This window comes from Triplophysa rosa, linkage group LG9 (genome assembly GCF_024868665.1).
Source record: "Triplophysa rosa linkage group LG9, Trosa_1v2, whole genome shotgun sequence".
In the NCBI taxonomy this organism is placed as follows: Eukaryota; Metazoa; Chordata; class Actinopteri; order Cypriniformes; family Nemacheilidae; genus Triplophysa; species Triplophysa rosa.
In genome coordinates this window covers 19,655,282-19,680,434 of record NC_079898.1, presented here as the reverse complement: position 1 = coordinate 19,680,434, position 25,153 = coordinate 19,655,282, and the positions used below count along the sequence as shown (strand labels likewise).

The 25,153-nt window shown below is 37.4% G+C and overlaps 2 protein-coding genes and 1 long non-coding RNA gene across 4 annotated transcripts; 2 read left to right on the top strand and 1 right to left on the bottom strand.

The window, feature by feature from the left end:
• Positions 1-57: 57 nt before the first annotated feature.
• cfl1l (cofilin 1 (non-muscle), like) lies at positions 58-3,022 on the bottom strand. Its single transcript, XM_057341977.1, has 4 exons — positions 2,791-3,022; positions 1,103-1,401; positions 882-958; positions 58-802 (listed from the first exon to the last, which is right to left on the bottom strand). The coding sequence occupies exons 1-4, from the start codon at positions 2,791-2,793 to the stop codon at positions 693-695; spliced, it is 489 nt and encodes a 162-aa protein (XP_057197960.1). The 5' UTR covers positions 2,794-3,022; the 3' UTR covers positions 58-692.
• On the top strand, positions 2,959-15,512 carry LOC130558742 (uncharacterized). Its single transcript, XM_057341343.1, has 17 exons — positions 2,959-3,050; positions 9,581-9,880; positions 10,039-10,133; positions 10,278-10,328; positions 10,468-10,846; positions 10,970-11,146; positions 11,305-11,393; positions 11,646-11,709; positions 12,024-12,118; positions 12,319-12,363; positions 12,505-12,883; positions 13,001-13,177; positions 13,345-13,433; positions 14,200-14,365; positions 14,625-14,707; positions 14,916-14,972; positions 15,108-15,512. The coding sequence occupies exons 2-17, from the start codon at positions 9,874-9,876 to the stop codon at positions 15,510-15,512; spliced, it is 2,358 nt and encodes a 785-aa protein (XP_057197326.1). The 5' UTR covers positions 2,959-3,050; positions 9,581-9,873.
• A 130-nt stretch (positions 15,513-15,642) lies between these two features.
• LOC130559092 (uncharacterized) lies at positions 15,643-24,805 on the top strand. 2 transcript variants are annotated; one of them, XR_008963535.1, is made up of 4 exons: positions 15,643-15,780; positions 15,893-17,418; positions 21,325-21,429; positions 23,605-24,805. It is a non-coding gene; the product is annotated as an uncharacterized LOC130559092 (long non-coding RNA). The 2 variants fall into 2 exon arrangements; XR_008963533.1 differs by having other exon boundaries at positions 21,325-24,805.
• Positions 24,806-25,153: the final 348 nt, after the last annotated feature.

The following is a 25,153-nucleotide window of genomic DNA, read 5'->3' as shown; positions in this document are numbered from 1 at the left end:
TACGAACCTTGAAGTGTATTTTCATTGAAGTGTATTTAATAAAAGAACCAGACACCGTAGAATTAAAACGGTTTATGAAAATCCCTTTCACCAGGCATGGAGGATGAACGTACAAATTAGTATGTGCTTGTTTACTAGTCTTATGAATTGAAGTTTGAACACTAGTATGTTAATAAACTTGAGTTACATCGAGACAGATTTGAAAAAAAAAAAATCACAAAATATTGTTTTTCAGCAATGACAACAATCGAATTGTAATTTCATGCTGGATTTTTGGTGTTGGCGTACTACAAGATGTTGGCATTTGTTCAATACTACATGTATATGGATAAATATTAGTTATTTCCTGGAACGCAGGATTAGCTAACAGTTTAAAAGAAAAAACACTCCCTGTTATTAGAATTACTAGAAAAATGACTAGGAAATAATATGAATCCAGTAACACAAAGTTTGATACCTTAAAAGATGTAAAATATTTCCTTTTGACCATCTGGTCTTTAAGATTTGTTTCTTTTGAAACATTAAAACAAAGAAACATTCAACTGCCAGCATATAGGCATATTTCCCAATGAAATGTAAAAATCAGAGAAAGTGTATACAATCATACAATAATGATTTATAGGTCTTTAAGAATTTTAATGTGGACTGTTACATGGGATGCTGGGACATTGTACCGATCGCTCCCATCTCTTCTACATTGCCTTCCCCTCCAAAGACTTTACTAGTGGGCCACCAAGTTTCTCCACGAGACAAGACTTGTGTATGTCTGAAGGATCATTAACTTGCCACTCGAACTTCAAACCTGTGCAAGAAAGAAAATATTTTAGTACAACAGCTGTGCGCTAATCACCATACTAATCACTATAGTAACACAAACTAACCTGGTATTTTCTTCTTGAGGTCATTTCTTGAGCTCGCATAGAGCATTTTACTCTTCAGGTTTGCACTTTCAGGGGCCCTGTACACAAAGGACATTTCTGTCGTAAGGAAAAAGCTATCAAAGACTACACAGCATCAGGATTTCTCAAAATATTAACAATGCATTCCTTAGCAGTTCTGGCCTAGAAGTGCTCAATCATGATCTCATTGAAAGGCTTCATACCACATGATGAAGATCAGGTCTTCCTTCACACTTTCTGTGGTTGCGTAATGGCAGTCATACAGGCAGTAGCGGCACTCCTTTGGAGGAAGCTTACTGACGACCGCCTCGAAAATGTCAGCCGCATTCTCAACATCTTTGTTCCTCAGGCAGTTGTCGTGGTCCACAATAATGCTCTTTTGGTCATCGCTTATACGCATCATCACAAGTTTAAACCTCTCTCTCTCCTGTTCGCCCTGCTTGCGCACCCGGATTAAATCGTAGTATTTAACCACCTCATCACTGATGGCTACACCTGAGGCCTGGAGGACAAGAAAAACGTGATTTCATTAAAACATGTATAATACATACTGTTCATGTAATCACATTTATCATATACAGTGTATGATAAATGTGATTATGTGTGCATATATTTTGTTTGTTATTACATAATGAGAAAAGAACTGAAAGACAGAACTGTGCCAATTTCTCCAAGATGTTCTCCAAACCTACCTGAAAAACTGTGCCTTAAAGGCGGGGTGTCCGATTTCCGAATTACGCTTTAGACAACCGAGTCGGGCCGAGTACCAAAACAACCTTGTAGCCAATCAGCAGTAAGGTGCACAGGACGGACATTAGCCGAGCCGAGCGCTGACGAAAGTGACAGATGGGGGTAGGGGTGTGTTTGTTTTGGTGATTTGAACATCAACAACGGCTCAGAGTAATCGGACACCCCGCCTTTAAAGGCAACGGGTGGTCATACCAAATATTGATTTGATTTAGTTCATTTCTATAAAATCAATATATGACATTACTTTTGAAAGCATTCCTACTTAACAGTTTTTACGGTCTAAAACTTTTCACAGTCCTGTAGCTTGCATATATTTCAGGGATGATATTTTATACACAGTTTAGATGAAAATGTCTGAGAGGCCATTTACGCGAGACTATTTTTAAAGGGATAGTTTACGAAAAAAAAGGACAATTCTGTCATCATTTACACACTCTCAGGTTGTTCCAAACATTTCTTCCAAATATCTTCGTTTGGGTTCAGCAGAACAAAGAAATGTATACAGGTTTGGAACAACCTGAGGGTGAGTAAATGACAGAATTTTCATTTTTGGCTGAACTATCCCTTTAACTAAAAAGGGAATTTTTTGTATGGGTTTTGGCTGTTCGTTTACACGACAAGGGCGTTTTGGAGAACTGAAAAGCAAACCTTTGAAAACGGGTCCCAAAAGGGCAAGTTTTTGAAAACGACTGCGTGTAAACAGAACCAGCCTGAGGTATTCACATTCCATTCCTTTACAAGTGAAAACAAGACGCTGACTTCAGCAAGGTGGTGTGAATTATTATGCCTTTGAATCCAAATTTCATAGCGTCAATGCTACATATGACATAAATAACAATCGTGTGATTGAAAAAGAAAAAAATACACGGTATTTACAGCAAACAGCATTTAGGTAAAATCCATCAAATTTATTTCCGAGTAATGTGAACTTAAGTGGAACTAAATAGGCGTAGGCCTATACTTTTCAACCCAGATTCGTTCATACTTAACTTTGTCATATTTCTTTCTGAACACGTCTTTAAAACTCACATGCTAAAGGCAAAATCATTTCATTGCGCGTTAAATGTTATTTTTTAGTAGGTTGAAGAGAATACAACATTTTAAAACCAAAGTGCACGATTAGAAAGGTCTCAGCACTTACCATGTCTGCGTATGAGAAGTTCGCTGTTGCAAAGATCAGGAAGCGCGAGAGAGAAGCAGCAGAAAACAGCCTCCTCCTCCTCCTACACCTCAGTCTTGAATTGCCGCTGCAGCTCGCTTTTACCTGTTCAAACCCTCTTAATAACCTGCCGATTGTACTGTATTGTAGCTCGTTGTCGCAGGATATATTTGTTTTATACACGTGGCAAGAACTTAAAACAAGTTCAAAGGGATGCGTTTATTGATGATGAAAGCAATCAGGTGAGTCAGAAGCAGGTGAACGAAACGCCTTATAAGGAAATGCAAAACATCAGGGGAACCCTTATTTGGTATGAGAAGAAATCTTACAGCAGGGAGGATCCAGGTGTCAAAATACAATGATGAATGTCAGAGAACAACACAATATTTTAAAGGAAAATTGCTCGCTACTCTTTGGTCACCTAATAGATTGATAACGAGGATGATGACAAGGATTTTTGGAGTTCATCGAGTTTTTTTCTGGAGTAAATGTTTGCATGGAGTCGAGGCACAGGACCAATAGTTCATTACATTGTATCTGAGGGTCAAAGCAGCATCAATATAGTTGAGCATGATGGGACAGGCTCTCATGGAAGAATCACAATCCTTATGAAGGAAATACTGCGAAATGTGCAGATTTAGTAAAACTCAAATCTGTTTAAAAGACTGGACTGTGTTAAATGGTTCAGCAAGTAAGATTTGTACTTCCATTTAATTACCATTTTAGGAAATCTAATGCCATTTGTTTTAAAACCAGTAAGTATGAGTACTTGAAAGCCTTCTGAAACCAGTAACCAGTCCAGCTGCAGCATAGATCATTTTTGTTCATTGACACCCCTGTTGAGTTTCATATGTTGGTTGTTGATGTCTGTGTGACACGTAGTTTACAATATCCCATACATCTTAATTCTTCAAAAGCGCATCCTATATATCTGTTGTAATGGGTGCGTTTCCCAAAAAGCATCGTTGGCAACCATGGTCGTAATTCCGTCGTTCCAGCATAGTTCAACGATTCAAGTGTTTCCCGAAACAATCGTTCCAACGATCAATCGCAAGCAGCATTGCAAAGTTGCGTGGTTGGAACTTGGAACTAACAGGTCGAGATGTGGTTAGAAACAGTTCCCTTTTATTATGACATGTAGACTTGCATCATGCCTTTGAGCAAACTAAGCAAGCAACATGCAGTGCATTCTATATCCATCATTCGAAATATATACAAATTTAATTTGACATTTTAGTTTGTTGTGTTGATTATTTTAAAGTGCGCATGTGCACGACCCCTACGTTCTCTAGGACCCTGGGGAATCCCTGGGCGGAGTGACGTAGGAGGAAACTTTTGAATTAATGAAATATCGTGAAATAAAACAACAGATAACAAAAGTCGCCGTTAAATGCAATGTATGTTATTTACATCAATAATTTGACATTATTTCGACCTGAACGTATTAGTAGACGTCATTACTCCACCACCATATGGCGTCATCAACTAGATTGCTGAACCAACGTGGTTCAAACGAATGATCTCCGCGAATTATGTCGTTGTTCGGGAAACGCAGATCGTTCAAACTTAAGTGTATATGGTGAAACAAAACAATCAGTAAAGTATGCCATTTCATGACAGTCTGACTTCATCTCATATGTGTTCCTTTTATAACATGAATTACAAATGCAATGCACTATGGCCAGAGGACAGTGTCAAACTAGGAAACACTAAACACCGTAATAAACCGAACTCAGTAAGACAAATATAATAACAAAACTAAACCTATGTAACATTACAAGAAGAACTTTTGTAAATGTGTGAAAGAAAGTAAAATAGGTTGTTACAACGTTTTGCTTAAAATGTATTAATGTAGGCTATTAGTTATTTAATTCGTTATACAAGATAACTGAATAGGCCCATAGGCGATACAAAATTATTTTTTGGGGAAATCTTTCACAGAATTTAGAAATCAGGAAGCTAACTTACTCTTTTATAATTTCGATATAATTAAATTATTTAGTAGGCTATTAGTTAGTTGTCATCCATAACAAACTAGCAATGATTAAAGGAATTGCTGTAACCTAAATCATTTAGATTAGGTTCTGATTCCCGCAACATACAAAAGTATAATTAATTTAATAAGTGAATTTTACTATTAGGTTTTACCGTGTATTTAAAAAAATCCCCAGCATACAAGTTTTCTTATTTTTGTTCTAAAATGTTTAATTTGTATTGCTGGACTAAAATTAGCATTTTGCATGCATTACGCTTTTTTATTTATCTAACCTGCATGACTTTTTTCGATCCGATTTTTTAAAGATGTTTCATTTGTTTACAACGAATGCACACTAAGCACCACCGAATACTGCAAAACAAGTTTCAATATTAACTTAATTTAACTCCACAACATTTATCAAAATGGCAGATAATAGACATTAGTTTACTTGTTTTATCATCTATTGCTTGTTGTTGGAGGTCTTTCACTTGGGTAAAATAATTATTATTACACATACCTTTCGTGGCCAGAAGAGGGCAGTGCAGCCAACCCAATAAGCGCTAAGGGGGTGATTTTTAGAGGCATTTTGTAATTGTTCTCAAGTTGGTCACTTGTGTAAAGTTATGTGGTTATGTAGCTATACAACCGTTGTTCTGTAGATCTGTAATGTAAGTGACTGTTAAAATGGGATTACACAGTTTGTAGAGGAAGCAAGCATGGCGGTTGCTCAAAACACTCTAGAAGGTAGAAGTATTTAGGTTTGCTGGTATGAAAGAAATAGGCAGATTGTAATTGGTTGTTGAGTAGGGGTTGGAGATGAGTCCTGTCATCTCAGGGGTCTCCCAGGCTGTTACAGTATACACTTACACAACAGTTTTGATGTCCACTGGGCCCTACTGTACATGAAGAACACACTTACCCAATCAAGGGACTCCTGAAGTATGAGTTTGTGTAAGTGCACAAAACTGATCTCAAGTCATTGCATTCATTTGTGTGGTTATGAGCAGATGTCCTCGTATGAACTCCATAACATGAGAGAAAAGGTCAGAGGTTATTTCAACACAATTGTTTTTGCCCCTCCAAGCTTATTTCCAACAAATGCAATCATCAAAGATGAAGAAACATATTGAAAAAAGATTTCTGATGGTTTGGAAACATCTGCTCTCTTAAGTGTTGCACTAACTATATTAGCTTGTGTTATGAAAATGGTCATACTAGTGTTGTGGTCTCGAGACCGGTCTCAAGACCATTTTATGATAGTCTTGGTCTTGTCTCGGTCTCGACTGTCTTTGGTCTCGGTCTCAGACTTATTGGTCTCTGGATTTTATTTCATGACTGGTCAAGACCACAACTGTGGGAAGTACACTAAATTGCTGGTGCATTGTCTGATTTATGTGTTAACATCATTCATGTGATTGGATGTAAAACGTCTGGCTTTAAAAGCATTCCCCACTTGTTCCTTATTTGATTCTTCTGTTACTTTTGTTACTCTTACTGCTGGTAAGAGAAGAATGGGGGATTGTCTTAAAGAAATCTGTCAACAAAATGAATACACAAAGGCCCACAATATCCAAGATGTGATCGTACTTGTATGAGATCTTGTTTTGTTTTGTTTTTATAACGTCTGATGTGTAATTGATTTTGTTTAAATATTCAATAAACCTTGAGTTAATAAGTGACTGAAGTTTTAGACAGAATTAAACACAAGTTTTTGTTCTATTTTGGCTATAGTCCCAAACAAATCTAGAACAAATCTGAACTTTTGTGCATTTCTGAGTAACACACAGCTATTTTTCTATTGATTAGATAAAAAAGCAATGAAACCAATTAAGTCACTGAATGTTTTGTCTTGTTGAAGGTCACAGACCTATCTTGGGTATTTACCGTTTTTTATGTTTAAATTTTTGTTCATTTTTACCTACACAAATTTTTTTATATTTTACAGTAGGTGGGTGATTAAACATGGAACATAAAATATCCCACACATACATTTCTGCACAATAAATCACCCAAGTTACTTCTATTATTATTTTATTATGACTTTTTAGTGTTTTGTGGATCTTTTGAATTAATTTTGGGAGTGCTGGTCTTGGTCTCGACTCGGTATCGGCCTGTCTTGGTCTTGTATTGGTCTCGGCCCTTAAAGTCTTGGTCTTGTCTTAGTCTTGACACCCTCTGGTCTCGGTCTTCTCTTGGTCTCGGTTTTGGTGGTCTCGACTACAACACTAGGTCATACACATTCTTTTCTTTTGCGGTTGTGGTTTTACGAAGCCAGGCTTGTGGGTGTAAACTCCTAAATGAAATGGGAGAGTAGTTTAAGACTGCAAGATTAAAGAATGTGTGTGTGTGTGTCTGTGTAACTACACCTGTATTTAAAATGTAAGCCTATATAAAGTTCACAGTCTTTACAAGTTGTAAAAAAAATAATCTATGGCTACAGCTTCTACGGTTACAAAGCAGAAAGGCTGTAAAATTGTCAAGAGGGAGCCAAGAAGGAGAACCCAAGAGCAGGCGGCAGGTAAAAAAACTCTAACTTTATTTAACATAACAAAATACCCACGATGGGGTAAAATAGCGCAGTCCGCTGTGTTTTAAATGTATATCCGCATCAAAAATAATTTGCCTTAAAGTGACAGTAACCTAATAAATGTGTCACATATTAAAGAGAAAATGAAACATTTGTAGCTTTATTTATATTTAGAGTCATTGCATATTTATTTTATGCAGTGAAGACTGTGCATTTTGTTTTATTCATCTTGAATGCTACTGTTAAATAGACCTACTTGAAACATTTAATTGTTGGTCAAAATTTAATTGATCATATTTGTGGGATTACGATGATAAGTTTATATATCCAAAGCATTTTTCAGCAATACAGTGTAAAAGTAAAATTGTGCTATATAAAATATAAAAATAATATATAAAATTTGCATTAAAGCAGTTACAGCAGTTTCATGCAGTCTTAATATTTTTTCAAATAATTTATTTTGGGGCTGGTTATTGATCACCTATGGTACCGATATTACATTCAGGTATCGTACCGAAGCCACAATTTTGGTATCGAGCCAACCCTAGCCATTGTACTTGTTTTTTAGTTTTGTGTGTTTTTATTGAGAAATATATTGAACCCACCATTAATTCAAGCAATTGCCGTTCCCGAATTGCCGCCATTTTAAAACTGAAAGTAAAATGCGTCATGCGCACGGCCGCATCTTCGGCATCGCTGGCTTTCTGTTTATTCCCAGATTAAATAAACGTTTCTTTTTCATGCTGCTAAGAGACAATGTGAAGATTTCTTTAATATTAATACGGAACAATAGCAAAGCTGTTAAGACATCTCGGCTACTGGATAAAATACGTAATGTTTTAGATGTATAACTGCTTTTTTTGTTTTGGTTATTTGCATTATGCAATTATGTACTGTATTTGTACTATTACACATTGCAATTTACCCTATTGATGAATAAAAAATAAAAAGCCTATGCATTTTCTCATAGACTTTTGGAAGATCGCAAAAAATAAGCTCTAAGTTTTATGATGTTTACACGTTTTGTCTATAAAGATCATATTTACAAATTAACATGTTACCTTTGAAGCCGAAATACAGTCGGCAGAAGTAAAAAGCTAACACGATGCTAAACAGACTACGCTTAAGGTCGCTCGATATCAACGTCACCACCACCAAGCCTCCGACAACTCTTTAAAACTTTATTAAAAATGTGTTCCCTGGTTAGTAATTACTCCATGAATGAATCCGCATCTACGTTTTAAGAGATATGTGTCCATGTTGCACATGTTTTTTTTAGCGGTTTGCTCTTCTGACCCACATCCCAAACGTTCTAAAAATGACGTAACAATGATATCTCGGCGTCCGATCTGAGCGTAGCCTATAAACACAAGCTGAAACCAGTGTCTTTGCTCATTTTGCTTCTCGCTCGCTTACGATTGACTAGTTGCAGTTGACAAACAGTTAAGATGGGTCAGAAATTTGGCAAAGGGGTGAAAACCGACGGCGTTGGCGATGTACCATCGACCATCGTCTCACCTGTGCGTTTCGCAAGACTGCGAGAGCTAAACAATAGACGGATAGCAGGTCAGACTCAGGATTACAGAAAATAATATCTTCGCTTTATGTGCACATGTTCCGTTAAAATGTCACTTCACAAATATGTTTCCGTCGTTCACTTTTTTGAGGTTTCATTTGAAAAAGAAAATGCTTTTAAACGTTATGTTAAGCATTGTCTGTTGACATATGACCATAAATTACAATGTAATGAAGGATTATGACAACAAATCAATAGTTTATTAACGTTAACATATTTTAGACGTGTTGTATGATTATGTATTTGAATCAAACGTTACCTGTTCAATGTATTATATAACTATTGATCTGGTATATATTGTAAAAATCTTTGTTATTGTTAAAGAATGTTAACAGTACACCCTTCGAGCATGCTTTTAGTGCATAAAATGACCTCAATTTTAAAGTGTGGATGTTGTCATTTATTGTTAAGTTTAAGGTTTTACTGTATATACAGTGTGTGTATATATACAAGTAGTATTTATGATGCTTAGATAGTCCTATTGTAACTTATTGGTTGAAAGTGTGATGTTAAATGTGTGCTGATGAATTATGAACGGATTAATTTGTTGAGAATCTGTGTGAAATGTGTACTGTAGAACTCTCCTGTCACTTTACAACATCCTGCTATCAATAGAATTGATTATTAATGCGAGCGTTCATTATTTCATGAATTTAATTGATCTTGTGTTTGATCTGGTTCCTCTCTACAGATGGGATTTCAGTACAGGGTCTCACTTTCAGTGACACGGAGATCCTCACCACTCATGATTCACTCGCATTCAATGAGAATCCTGAGTTTTCGGACTCCCTCGACCGCTTGCTTTTTGGTTTGGATTCAGACAGCAATGTTGTTCAGAATCCAGTCGCTAGTAAATCGGACCAAGATGAGGTAATCCAGCAAGCTCAAGCTCATATCGAGTCGGCCGGGGATGAGGACGTCCAGCAATCTTTAGTCAGTCTATCTGAAGAGAAGCTGGAAGACGGCGAGAAGCCTAGTGTGCACATGCAGGGTTAGTTTGACAAACAGAACACAACACACTAACACCTACACGATTTTGGTCATTTAAGTATAAGTATATCAAGTATATCTAAGGACAAATATTGTTAGAATTGTATGAAGTAATGCTAATGTTTGGTGTTTTTTGTCAACTTCTTTTATCTTTTATAGAGATTAACTCCTGCATGTATGTTGTCGGTGAAATGCTGGCTAAAACTGCTTTTGTAACCGTCTACGCGGGGACCCGTGCGCAGGATGGCGCGGAGGTTAGATTTTTTACTTGCAGTAACTACCCACCCCAGCACATAGTTTTTCTTCTGTATTGTGTTCATCTATTTAACATCTCACTCTGTCCTTTACAAACCTTCTCAATGTATCATTTGTCCATCATTTTTGTTTTTGTCGATCAGGTGGCACTGAAATACGTTCATACAACCAGGCATGTGGATTATATCAGCATCGTAAGTCGTACCTATTATTATTCTATTGAGAACGTCTTACATACACAAAATTCCACTGTCTTCAGCTTTTTCCAAAACTGAGATAGATCTGTGTTTGGGAAGCCAACTCTATGTAATGATGCTATTGTCTTTCGTCTAGCCAAATCATCCTGAACCCCTTCCGCGTGAGGTGGCTCTTCAGATGATTGCCTGTGAGGACAGCGACGTTCCTGAGATTGCCCAGCTCTTGGACTGGAAGGACTATCTTGACCACTACGTCATGGTCGTGGAGCGCCCTTTTCCCTGCCAGGGTTTGGATAAATTTGTTGCGAGCCAAGGGGGAAAGCTCGACGAGGAGTTGGCGAAACGTTTCATGTGGCAGGCAACCTTAGCTGCCTGCATGTGCCTTGTACATGGGGTTTTCCACCGTAATGTCACGCTCGAGAACTTCCTTGTAAAAACAGACACCATGGGCATCAGACTGATCGGCTTCAGGTGCGGCGATCTATTTAAAAGGTCGACCTACAAGACGTTCACAGGTATGTCAGACACGTTTGTAGAAATACTTGGTAGAAATAAGCTAGGCTTGTTTTTAGTGTCTACAAAATACTGTGGCAATGTAAACGGTAAAATGACATGAAATCTGTTTTCTTTTTCTTCAGGCACAAGAGACTACATCTGCCCTGAATTTTTTCAAACCGGCGAGTACTATGCAAAGCCGGCGACGGTATACTCGCTCGGGGTGCTGCTGTTCGCCATGTTGTGCGGGAGGTTCCCCAACCGTAATGAACTGGTGTCTATCAAAAACCGGAGCTGGTACAACGGCGACTTGACTTTTGGTGAGCTTTTCATCAGACCAACTGGAGCTCTGAATTATACTGGTTAGACTTGCAGAATTGAATAAGATGATGAATGAGAGCAGGCGTGAAGTTTAAAGAGACATTTAGATAAACTCATAGTTTGAGGTTATAATTGTCTCTTCCATCTTTTTGAACAGAATGCTGCCATCTGATTGAAGACTGTCTGCAGGAGGATCCAGAGAAACGTATTGATCTGGAAGACATCTTTGACCACAAGTGGTTTGAGGTACTAAGATGTTTATACAGCTGACACCCAGCAAAAAGGGGTTTTAGTATTAGTCACCATTTAGTTTTTAGAACATCAGCCACATACATTAGAAAACTGACTAAATGTTCTCTGTAGAGGCTTCAGTTGTTAAAAAAGGTAGTTGTTTTTTTGCGACTTTTTTTGTTGTTTGTTTATTCTAAAATCTGGAAGTTGGCAAGTCAATATGCATACATGTAGACAATACACCACTTGTATTACTGTTCATTTCAGGGCAAATATCACACAGAAGACATCCAGATTCCAGATGATGATGAGTCCAGGGTGTTCAATCGAAGTGAGTTTACTTTCATAATTCCTACATAACATAATACAGATATAGTCTGAGTCCTTGATTCTGATTGGCCAATAGCTATGTTTCATTCACACAACGGTTAAGTGTATCCCTAACACTCTTAGCAATGTAAACATTCTGTTTCTGTAATATAAATGTGTATATGTAACAACATATTCAGCAAAAAAAATCATGTTAAATTTGTTTTTGACAACAACAATATATTTGACATTTTAGATTTAGACAGATATTGTTAAATCGTTTTAAGTATTGTTAATGTTTGGGGATTCATGTCTGCTGCGTTTCACTTTTAATAGAAATCAATGGCCGGCAGTATGAGATCGGCGGAAAGCTGGGTCGAGGTGGTTTTGGAACCGTGTATAAAGGCATCCGTGTGAATGATGGCTTAAAGGTTTGATTTTTTTCTCTTCTTTTTCTGTCTTGTGCTCATCCTACGCTACTCTCCTTTTTAATCCTTAATGTATCCAGTGTCCACAACTTCAGTGCTTGATCTATTGAATCCTGACCAAACAGGCTCTTTACTGTTGTAAATGTATTATAGTACAGGTCTGTTCAGGATGAATGCTTACACAAATCTTTTTTTTTGATCAGGTGGCAGTGAAATTTGTCAAGAATGACCAGGATGAAATCTACATCGTAAGTAGCTTGTGTTATTATTCAATTGGAAACATCTTCATACTTTTTTTTTTTTTAAGTACACAAACGTAATGTTGTTTGAGACTGAGCTAAATCCTTGTTTTTCAGTCATCTAATCGTGATAATGATTCTTTCTTCTAGCCGGGTTATCGTGATCCCCTTCCTCGAGAGGTCGCCCTTCACATGCTTGCCTGTGCGGGGGGATTTGTTCCTGTGATCGCCCAGTTTCTGGACTGGCAGAACTATCAGGACCACTACGTCATGGTCCTAGAGCACCCTTGTCCCTGCATGGACGTGGCCGCTTTCGTGGAACAAAATGGAGGCACTCTCCCCGAGAACATAGCACGGGTTATCTTGTCGCGTGCGGCCGAAGCAGCTGAAGTTTGCTGCAATCGGGGGGTTTTCCATAGGGACATAAAACTGGAAAACCTCCTGATTAACAGGAAAACCCTGGAGGTCAAATTGATCGACTTCGGGTGCGGCGATCTTCTTAAAAGCTCTTCTTACAACGAGTATATGGGTATGTTTTATCACTTTTCTTTACGAACAGGCGTTTACATAAATACTAAGATGATATTTTCAGATAGTGCCTCTGCACACTTTTGAGACATCACATTTTTTACATGCTTTTCTTTAGGCACACCTTTCTACACTTGCCCTGAATACCTCGAACAGGGCAAGTATCACGGAAAGCCGGCGACGGTGTACTCGCTCGGAGTGCTGTTGTTCTTCATGTTGTGCGGGGATTTCCCAGGCGACAGTGACCGGCAACTGATACTTGAGGGGATCTGGCACAGACGAGGCTTGACTCAAGGTGAGCTCCTCAGCAGACCAACTGTAGTTCTGAATGATAAAAAACAGAACAAGTGTTTGATGAAAGAATTGAGTGAGATTATGAATGAGAGCAGGCGTGAAGTTTAAAGTAACATTCAGATAAACTCACAGTTTAAGGTAGTAATCATCGCTCATCTTTTTGAACAGAATGCTGCAGTTTTGTTGAAGACTGTCTGCAGAGGGATCCAAAGAAACGTATTGATCTGGAAATGATCCGTAACCACAAGTGGTTTCAGGTACTAAAATGTTTATACACCTGACACCCAGCAAAACAAGGTTTTGTTTTTTGTTGTTGGTTTATTCTAAAATCTGGAAGTTGGCAAGTCAGTATGTGTCAATATCATCAGGGTATATACAGGAATCATGGAGCTAAATTTAATACATTTTAGGACCTCATCGCCACTTTTTCGTTTTAATCGGTTACATTGGCGACACTTTAACTTACATTTACTATATACGGATTGTAAAATAGCACAACTAAACAGTCTTAGTTTGTGATAACTCCATATTAATGCAACATAATTCAGAAGGGTGGAAACAAGAATTAATTGAGTAACTAACCCATGCAAGGTTTATTAGAAAGAGAAACGAGGCTACGCTAATCACCTTCTGACACACAGAGCAGTACAACTCACGGTAATTCCCAGAGACGGCCCTCAACCATGGTTCCTACTCCTTATCCTCCAACCATTTGCACGAAAACTTGAATTTCCCCATTAGTCAACGATGTTGTTTAACAACCGGGTGTAAATGGACCTCGCATTATTCGCCTACGCAATGATTAAATAAATGCAAACCTAAGCATATGACCTCTTTGGACAAATACAAAAAGATGATACAAAATGTAATGACTTGTAAAATGGCATTTAAGACTTTTTAATACTTTTTAGGGCCTTAATTTTCTCTAAATTTATTTATCAACTTTTAATACTTTTTAAGACCCCGCGGACACCCTGATCATATATGTAGAGAATACACCACTTATGTTACTGTTCATTTCAGGTCAAATATCCCGCAGACGCAGAGACTCACGTCCACTTTGGAAGGCATGACGTCATTCAACATCCATATTATGCTGGATCTGAGATCAATGATCATGTGGACATTTTAGAAAATCAGCCTGAAGAGAAGCTGGAGGATGATAAGGAGTGCAGGGTGGTCATTCGGGGTGAGTTTACTTTCATAATTCCAACATAACAAAACTTCTAATACAGATATAGTCTGAGTCCTTGATTCTGATTGGCCAATAGCTGTGTTTCATTAACACAAGTGTATCACTAACACACTCTTAGCAATGTAAACATTGTTTCTGTAATATAAATGTGTATATGTAACAACATATTCAGCAACAGATATTGTTAAATAGTTTTAGGTTAAGTATTGATAATGTTTAGTGATTCATGTCTGCTGCATTTCTCTTTTAATAGAAATCCATGACCAGCTGTATGGGATCGGCAGAAAGCTGGGTCAAGGCATCTGTGAAGGGATCCGTTTGCAGGATTGCTTAAAGGTTTGATTTTTTCTGTTTTCTGTCTTGTGCTCATCTTTTGGATCTCACCCTATCCTTTTCACACCTTAATGTTTCCAGTGTCCACGACTTCAGTGCTTGATCTATTGAAACCTGACCAAACAAGCTCTTTACTGTTGTAAATGTATTATGGTACAGGTTTGTTCAGGATGAATGCTTACACAAATCCATTTGTTGTTTTGTTGATCAGGTGACAGTGAAATTTGTCAAGAAGACCGAGGATGTAATCAAGGATTATATCTACATTGTAAGTAGCAGTTGCATTATTATTCAACTGGAAGCATCTTTGTAGTTTAAGTACACAAACCTAAGGTTGTTCGAGACTGGACTAAATCCTTGTTTGTCAATCGTCTAATCGTGATAAAAATTGTCTTTCTTCTAGCCGGGTTGGCCTAACCCCTTTCCTCGAGAGGTCGGTCTACAGTTGCTTGCCAGCGAGGGAGGAAATGTTCCTATGATCATCAAGCTTCTGGACTGGCAGGATTATCCGGAGGAGTACATCATGGTCCTAGAGTGCCCTTCTCATTGTGTGGATGTGGGCGCTTTCTTGCATAGCAATGGAGGCACCGTACCCGAGTACATAGCGCAGGCTATCTTGGGGCAAGCGGCTGAAGCCGCTCAACTTTGCTGCAAACGGGGGGTTTTCCATGGGGACATAAAACTGGAAAACCTGCTGATTAACCCAAACACCCTGGAGGTCAAATTGATGGCCTTCGGGTGCGGCAATCTTCTTAAAAGCTCGACTTACAACAAGTATATGGGTATGTTTTATCACTTTCCTTTATGAACAAGCGTTTACATAAATACTAAGATGATATTTTCACATAGTGCCTCTGCTCAGGTTTGAGACGTCACATTTTTGGATGCTTTTCTTCAGGCACAAGGGAGTACGTTTGCCCTGAATTCTTTGAAACGGGCGAGTAACCATTGCAAGCCGGCGACAGTGTACTCACTGGGCATACTGTTGTTTGCCTTGGTGTGCGGACAATTTCCCAGCTTTCATGAGCTCCAACAGATCAATGATAGGACATGGAGCAAAGACGGCTTGACTGCAGGTGAGATCTGCACCAGGGCAACTGTAATTCAGAATTTTGGACGAACACAATCAAGCATAGCAGGCGCACAGCTACAATTCCAATAAATTCACAGTTTCCTTTTTTTCCACAGAATGCTGTGATTTCATTCATGCCTTACTTCAGCGGAATCCAGATGAGCGGATCCATCTGGGAAACATTTTCGACCACGCATGGATTTGAGGCTCTGTACTAGATTTTTTTTATGTTCAAGTCTTTTTTTGTTTCAGCTTTTGTAGCATCTGCTTTAGCTGTCATTCATACTCCTGGCACTAAGCAAAAAAATCAGGTTTGACATCGAGTCCTAACCAAACAAGTTGCGGTGCTGCGACACGCGACAAAAGATACGTTTTCCATGTTTTTAAGAGGTTTTGTCCTAACCAGCCGCGATAGCAACTTTTTAAGAAGAAACTGGGTCTCGTTCACAAAGCATGCGTACGCACAAATTTGTACGTGAAACCTGCGTACGAACGATTTCAAGAACAAATCATGATTCACAAAAACTTTCGTACTAAAATGTATTCTAAATATAAGCGAAAAGATAGGAACCGTTGAAAGCACACGTACGCAAAAATCACCAGACTCTTTCGTTCCTTCTCTCTCAGACAAAATGTATGTTTCATCTTAGGATAATAGTTATATACTTTAAATAATATATAAATAAATAAATATATATTTAATTACGTGTAGATGCATATTTAATTTTAAAATTATTTCATCATATCCAGTGAAAGAGTAAGAAAAGCTGCGTTAGACTATAGCCCGAGCTGCAATGTTTTACTGAGTAACAGCGCTTTTACAGCCGGCAAACGAGAATTCTTTAAACTGCGTGTCCGTATAAAAGGTGTTTTATTGTGTATGAGCAGATTTTGAGGACTGCGCACTTGGAATTAATTGCGAGAGCGTGTCTGTAGACAGCATCACATGGGGTTGCCTGGAGTATCTTAAAATGGATCCAGGGGGCCACAGATTTTGTGGCATTTTATGAAGTATAGAAATTTATCATAGATTTTATGCAATCAAACATCAGAAAAATGACACCACCAACCAAAAGAATTGAGGTTCCAGCATTGTATAATATGAATGTTTTTGGTTTAATTAAAATTCTAAGTTGATTATACGTCTTTATATGGGGGACCGCAAAGCGATGCACTTAACACAAAGGGGGCCTTACAACGAAAAAGTTTGAGAACCACTGCTCTACAGTACAGCAACAATGATGTCACACACATCAATAACCCAGAACACTTTTGAAGTGTTAACCCTAGTCTAGTCTAATGGTAGTCTAGTGTCAACCCTTAGTCTAACCCTAACCCTAATATTTACTATTAGACCACAGAATTTATCAAGTTGTTCAGTCATGAGTTGCTGTAAATTTGCACTGTAAATTTAAAGGTTGACTATTAAACGAACTACAGTCTAGATTCTTGCATTCCAGTCATCAGATTAAATGCAAATGATTATCTTTGCCTGAAATGTTATGAACAGCAGCTACGCTAATTGTTTTCCATCTGTTTTTCTGTTTCTACTTTGAGTGCCCATCCTGAGGAAACTAGAGATTACACCAGCTCCAGTTTACATCCAGACATTTCGGAAGACTTCAGATGACCTGTAGATGAAGTAAACTGTGGTTCATCGTATAAAACTGATAAATTTCTATAATCTCATTATCATTGCTTTAAAATGCACATTATTTTTGCTAATTGTAAATAATAGAATGAAATAATTTAATAGAAAATAATAAATAATAATAATAATAAATAAATTATTTTATTTAAATTATTTAAATAAATATATAATAGAAATAATTTAATCAAAATGATAACATTCTCCCGCTTATATTTTAGTAGCGCGCCAAGCAACTGCTCACAAGTCGTGGGTCTAATCTACGCCTTGGACCTGGCAAGAGCCAGAGATGCTGAGCTGAGCCATACATCAACAACAACACAAACAAATTTCCGTCTTGCCTTTAATCATCTTATTTTACGTTCAAATATATGCATTATGAACAAAGAACCGTCATTATTTCCAAGCAATGATGTGCTGAGTTAGCTAGCTAGCTAACATTAATGTGCTCTTACCTTGGAGCAAACATAGGTGTTTTTGTTAATCCTGCCGACCTTTAGTGGGACATTCTAAAACGGTTAACGTGAAAAACGCTTAACGTAGTTTAACGTACCTAAACAGCGATAAAGGAAAACCAAGTTTCTGTCAAATTTTACTTCTAATAAAGACATGCTGCTGTCAAAAGAACGAGCTCTTGGTCCGCGGATAAAGTGAAAATCACGTTAAGCGTTCTCACCATAGAAGTCCATTATAAGAGAAAACAGCTTAACGTGGCTTAGACAAATTTCTGTTATTTTAGTTGTAATTAATACTTCAAAAGCCACCGTGCATTGTGTTAAAAAGTGCCGTAGCCTACTTATACCCCGTCTGAAACCAATATTAAGAAATGAGGCTAATAAAGTTGCTAACTCCTGGCTTCAGTGTTGTTACATCGAGCTGAATAGCCTGTTGAGCAAACTAGAACAAAACAGCACAAATGTTTCTAAAAGCTCTGATAAAAAGGGACAGAAATATAAATGAGATGATACAGCGCGTTCTTGTGGCACGAATGCTCCCGTGGCTATTGCGTCAGTAGGCTAACTGGCATTGCCGTTTATCCGCGGACCAAGAGCTCGTTCTTTTGACAGCAGAAAGTGTTTAGTACAAGGAAGGTTGGCCAGGAAATTTGGTTTTTCTTGATCGCTGTTTAGGTACGTTACGCCACGTTAAGCTGTTTCCTTATAATAGACTTCTATGGGGGAGAAAACGCTTAACGTGATATTATTCACTTTATCCGTGGACCAAGAGCTCGTTCTTTTGACAGCAGCAAGTGTTTAGTACAAGGAAGGTTTGACAGAAATTTGGTTTTCCTTGATCGCTGTTTAGGTACATTAAGCTACGTTAAGCGTTTTTCACGTTAAGCGTTTAGAATGTCCCACATTCTAGGTTTCGGGAAGGGAAAAAAATCCACCACCCTGTCCAAACTTTTAGGATACTGGCTATCAGATTTACACAATCCATACGCACAATGCTTCGGCATGTTTCCCTCGCTCGAAAGCTTGACAGACCTCCCGCACCTAGTTACGGTTGCTAAACCACGATTGGCCTGTGGCGGTTTTCGGGCGTGGCTTAGCGAAGGGTCAATTGAATTCTATAATATTCAAATCCACTCACAAACCCTCAAAATTTCTACCCAACAAAACATTTTGGTGCTTAACATTAGCTGGAATTTTTTTATTAACTATAAAAAAGGCCAAAAAATAAGAAATATCTTGTTTAGTTTTTTCATGTATTTCAATGTTAATTTTGTCTCATTTGAAAATATTGGTCATCTTGAGACCCCCTGTTAAGAACCACTGACCACAGAAATAAATGTGTCTCGTTTACTGAGAAACAAACAAACAAACAATGTATAGTAATCCAATGTATACTGCCCTCCAAAGACAAAGAGCGACTTTTGACGCACTTGTTTCTCTGAAATGGTACAAGATTGAACCAGGAGACTATGTCACAAGACAAAGCAGGTGTCACAAAGCCCATTTCAAGCCTTAACTCAATTTTGAGTAAATGTGTAGTTACTGCGCTTTGAATTTGTAGGGCAGTATAGTAATCCAATGTATAGTAATGAAACTTGGTCAGATGGTAGTAGTCTTGCTCGCTACTGTATACACGGACTCAGCCAAATCAGTCCATAGGGAACAGTGCAGCGATGCAAAACTCGTTTATGCTCATAACTCCTAAACCGTTTGTCAAGTGTTTGGTATCAATGGAATCCTTGGCTCAAGACGAACAAAACGTATATCTCCGATTTCCTTTTCGTCATTCAAAATTTTCCGCTAATTTGCATTTGACGCAAAACTTACCTTGTCGAAATAGTCCTAGGTTTTTCGCCCGATCAGAACCAAACCAACGCAGATGAATTCTTTGGAGAGGGAAGCTAAATAATTATTGAAAAAAAGTTAAAATTTCGATTCATGTTTGCTAAAAGGGTGCCAAAACGTTCCAAGTGGGATGAGCTTCTTTCACTAAAATGGCTATAACTCGTAAACGGTTTGAGATATTTCATGGGGCTTTGAATATAGGTGTAGAACATCAGTCCAAGGTCACAGTGCAAAAATTGCGGCATAAGCCACCATTTGTCCGATTAGCTTGAAACTTGGTATGGTGTGTCTGTCTCATTACTATGACTCCCTAAAAGGACATTAGTGTATCTATTAGAACCATTGTCCAATGAAGTTAGAGCACCCATTAGACAAGGGCTTCTTCGAGGACTTATGGACCTGAAGGTCAGTAAAAAATTGGAAATAAAACGGCCATCGGGGGCGAAATAACGTTTTTTGGGTGAGTGAACAATTGGGTATCATGTAACATTTGACATAAACAGAATTGATATCTCATGATAGCACTCCTCATTTTGAACAACTTTACCTCTAGTACCACTGCTGTCAATCAAATATTTGTTGAGTTATTGTTGATCAAGTTAAAAACCTACTTTTGTGAACTAGTCCTAGGTTTTTCACATGATCTGAAGCAAACCAAAGCAGATGATTTATATGGCGTGTGTTAATATCAATAATCATTGAAAAAAAAGTTGAAATTTCAATTCACGGTCGCTAAGGGGTGCCAAAAAGTTCAGCGTGTGGGAGCCTATTATACTAATGTGGCTATAACTCGAGAAATTGAAACATTTGTATAGACTATCACTCTGAGGTCTCATTATAGAAACTGCGGTGTGGACATTTTCGACTTATGGCCCTTATAATTAAATGAAACGTTAAATTTGTGCATATCATCATTGGCACGTCTTGTTCACCTCATGGAAATTTGGTGACAGTGCCAAGTTTCATTTAATATAACAACGTAGTGTATGAAATAGACATGACCAAGTGTACCTGAAAGCCTAATACTCCTTAAAGTGATACTTCACCCAAAAATGAAAATTCTGTCATCATTAAGTCACATTCAAGTTGTTCCAAATCTGTATAAATTTCTTTGTTCTGATGAACACAGAGAGATATTTGGAAGAATGTTAGCAACTGACAGTTCTGGGGAATCATTGACTACCATAGTAGAACAAATTAAATTGGCTGTCAATGATGTACCAGATTTGTCAGTTGCTTACATTCTTCCAAATATCTTTTTTGTGTTCAACAGAACATTTATTTAAATACATGTTTGGAACCACTTGGGGGTAAGTAAATGATGACAGCACTTTCATTTTTAGGGGAACTATCTCTTTAAGGACACTAGAAACATACAACACAAGTCATGTTTAGTTATTTAATAACGCCTATGCCACACCACCACTTTACATTTTGGTTTAGAAGATCAAAGAAAACCACACAACGGAGAGTAAATAATTATATAAAAAATATGTTTTTGGATGACCTATTCTTTTAACGTGATGTTGCTCAGATATTACATTGTATAATGCTTATTATGCCATTAATTTATTCAGTGTTCATTGGGTTTTTGTTGCAGGTGTCACAGCGGTACCTCCACAGGCAAGCAGTGGTATTGCATCTGCCTAGACTGCAGGCACTGGATGGTATTGTTATCACCGTGGAGGAAAGAACCAGAAAACAGGTAGCTCACACACAGGCCTTTACAATCCAGGTGAAGCATAAAGTCTGAGTCCTAAATTCAGAACAAGACACAAATCACATGTATTTATGTGTGTGTGTGTGTGTGTAGGGTTCTAGCTCAGGTGTACGTACGTATATACATCACACCAATATATGCACGTTTTTGTGATGTACGCTCAAACAGCTTTTCATGTGTGTTTTTAGATTATGAGCAGAGAGGATGTGTCTCTCTCCTGCGTGGGCACATAAGTTATTAAAAAGTCGCATAAGATTTTAAAACGTTTTGCTTAAAATGTATTCATGTTTTTTAATTAGTTATACAATATATAACTGCATAGGCCTATAGGCGATACAAAATATTTTTTTGGAAAATCTTTCACAGAACTTAGAAATCAACTAGCTAACTTACTCATTTATACTTTCTATATAATTATATAGTCTAGTAGGCTGTAGTTTGTTCCATCCATATAACTAACTATAATTAAAGGAATTGCTGTAATCATTAGAGTTTAAATAGCATACATTCTTGAAACTTATTTAGATTTGGTTCCGATTCCCGTAACATTAAAAAAATCCCCAACATACAAGTTTTCTTTATTTTTATTCTAAAATGTTTAATTTGTGTTGCTGGAGTAAAATTAGAATTTGGCTTGCATTATGCATTTTGTTTTTATTTAATATGCAGGATTTTTTTATAAAAATTTTTCATGTTTACAATAAATGCACACAAAGCACCACCGAATACTGCAAAACAAATTTCAATATGAACATAATTTAACTCCACAAACTTATCAAAATGGAAGATAATAGACATTAGTTTACTTGTTTTGTCAACTATTGGCTATTGCTTGTTGTTGGAGGTCTTTCACTTTAAAATAATGATTATTACACATACCTTTCGTGGCCAGAAGAGGGCAGTGCAGCCAACCCCAATAAGTGCTATGTGGAGGTGCGTTTAGGTGATTTTTTTCTTGACATGAAGAAAACGATAAGTACATTTTAAAAAATGCAACAAAAGAAAGGAATTTGAAGAGAAAGCATAAAATTGAAAGAAATTGTATGCAATTTGGACAACAGTTCTTGGATTCCAGTTCTCTCTGAACACATTTTCACCCGCCACACATTACCCACACACACAAATAAAAAGCATTCAGATGGGAACAGCATCCCTTGGTAACATATCTAATAGTTCATAGCTAGACTGAAATCCAGACATTTACCACAAACATTTTTTTAGAGAGAGAAAGTTAAAATGGCGTCTTAATGCAGAAATCTTAAACAATTTTATAGCACAGTGCAGTCTAAATGGGAATCAGAGAAACTGTTCAACAGTGTTTCACACACAGAGACACAATTCTGCATCGCTGCATATCACGTCAATGTTTAGCACTGTAATTGTTCTTAAGTTGGGTACTAAATTTATGGATACGTAGCTACTGAACAGTTGCTCTAGATCTGTAACGTAAGTGACTCTTAAAATGGGATTACACATAGTTTGTAGATGAAGCAAGCATGGAGGTTAATAAAATGCTGTTGATGGTAGGACTACTTTCTCGTGTGTGTACATGTGTGTTTGCAGTAACGTGACAGAAAACCCAGTGATAATAGGGCTAAATGATGTATTCCTCGTATTGTTTCTATCTTCAGCAGTAAAAAAAATTACGCAAACTTTTGAAAGATTAGGTCTATCAAAAGATATTTGTTATCGGTTATAAGCAGCATGAAGAGGAAAACAAACTAGTGGGCTATCAGTGTTTATTAATGCATTTTGTTTTTCTATTTAGTTATTTTACTTATTCGATTTCAGTATATGTATTTCTTGTTTTTGAAATACTTTGTTTATTGAAACGAAACTGCACACGTTTCCATTAACAGTAAAGTTTGACATTATAAACATCAGATCAAGATCAGACTGCTGTGTGAGGTGATGTCCTGTAAGCGACACTATAACCTTTCTGTTGTTTAAACTTGGCGAAGTGATATGGAACTCAGCAGACCTGGAACACCTTCATAGTTGTGCATTTTACTGAAAGCTAATGCATAACCATGGAACGTTTGTCAACCAATCAGATTGAAGCATTCAACAGCCCCGTGGTATAATTATTGATAGGACATGTGCTGTTTCATTGTGATATTTGCCAGCGATTTAAAAAATATCTGCCTTCCCCCATTCAAGGTTCTTCATTCTAGATAGGACTGTGGACTTGCTCTTAACTGCCCAGAGGAGTTGCAAACGTGGCCGTGTTAGCTCAGGGGTCTCCCAGGCTGTTACAGTATACACTTACACAACAGTTTTGATGTCCACTGGGACCTACTGTACATGAAGAACACACTTACCCAATCAAGGGACTCCTGAAGTATGAGTTTGTGTAAGTGCACAAAACTGATCTCAAGTCATTGCATTCATTTGTGTGTGTGGTTATGAGCAGATGTCCTCGTATGAACTCCATAACCCGGCTATAGTGCATGAGAGAAAAGGTCAGAGGTTATTTCAACACAACTGTTTTGCCCCTCCAAGCTTATTTCCAACAAATGCAATAATCAAAGATGAAGAAAAATAGTGAAAATGATTTCTGATGGTTTGGAAACATCTACTCTCTTAAGTGTTGCACTAACTATATTAGCTTGTGTTATGAAAATGGTCATGCACATTCTTTTGCGGTTGTGGTTTTATGAAGCCAGGCTTGTGGCTGTAAACTCCTAAATGAAATGAGAGAATAGTTTAAGACTGTCAATTAAAGAATAAAGAATGTGTGTGTGTGTCTGTGTAACTATACATGTATTTAAAATATAAGCCTTTATAAAGTTCACAGTCTTCAAAAGTTGTTAAAAATGAATCTAATGTTACAATATACAGATTGAACTCCGTGTGTTTAAATTAGCATTAAATTGACCAGCTTCTATGGTTACAAAGCAGAAAGGCAGTAAAATGACTTCAGTGCAGTCAGATAATGATTTATGACTTTATAAAAACAGAACAGAGTTCTGATTAAAACTAAGTGAATGGAAAACAGCATTAATGGGTGCTGGTGCCACAACCGAACCTCAAATAGTCTCGTCTTCTTTTCTCGCATTCTTGTGGATGCTCTGAAAAACAGACAAAAATAAAAAAATACAGCATCCTTTTTGTAATCATAGCAGTTTTCTATTTAGAGTATTTTTTTTATCTAAGAGTTTGGGCCACTGAACAGACTGTTTAAAGGGCCAGTGTGTACATTCTTTTGGAGGGTCTTTTGACAGAAATGCAACATAATATACTAGGGGTGTAACGGTACGCGTATTCGTACCGAACCATCACAAGCTGTCGAGGGGAAAATTCCAAAATGGAGGGCAGAGCCCTCTGAGTTTAGACTTTGGAGTGAACAAGGCATTTGCGTGCCATTATATAGACGTTTGGAATACACTTGTCAAAGGAAGCGACGTAATTTCCTCATTAACTTCAGCTGGCATGTTCCTGTGACAACGAAGCATTGTGTCCGTCAGCAGATGTCGCTGTTTTAAGTGCATAACTTAAGCATAAAAGGTTTTTTTTAAGCATACATTTTATAATTTAAAAAGTTTTTAAAATATGCTATATAATATATAAACACTAATATACATATATATATATATATATAAAACTTTTCAAAATATAAAATGTATTGTTTATTTGCAAACAGGTTTTATGCTTAAAGAGTACATTCCTCAATATTTTTAAGGGCTTATTTTGGTTTATGGAGTGTCCA

Coding starts and splice junctions, on each gene's coding strand:
- cfl1l (XM_057341977.1), bottom strand. Junction 959..1,102: donor GACCTGATCTTCATCATGTG/GTATGAAGCCTT, acceptor CTTTGTGTACAG/GGCCCCTGAAAGTGCAAACC. Junction 803..881: donor CCTCAAGAAGAAAATACCAG/GTTAGTTTGTGT, acceptor TTTCTTGCACAG/GTTTGAAGTTCGAGTGGCAA.
- LOC130558742 (XM_057341343.1), top strand. Junction 10,329..10,467: donor ATGTGGATTATATCAGCATC/GTAAGTCGTACC, acceptor TCTTTCGTCTAG/CCAAATCATCCTGAACCCCT. Junction 11,147..11,304: donor CAACGGCGACTTGACTTTTG/GTGAGCTTTTCA, acceptor CTTTTTGAACAG/AATGCTGCCATCTGATTGAA.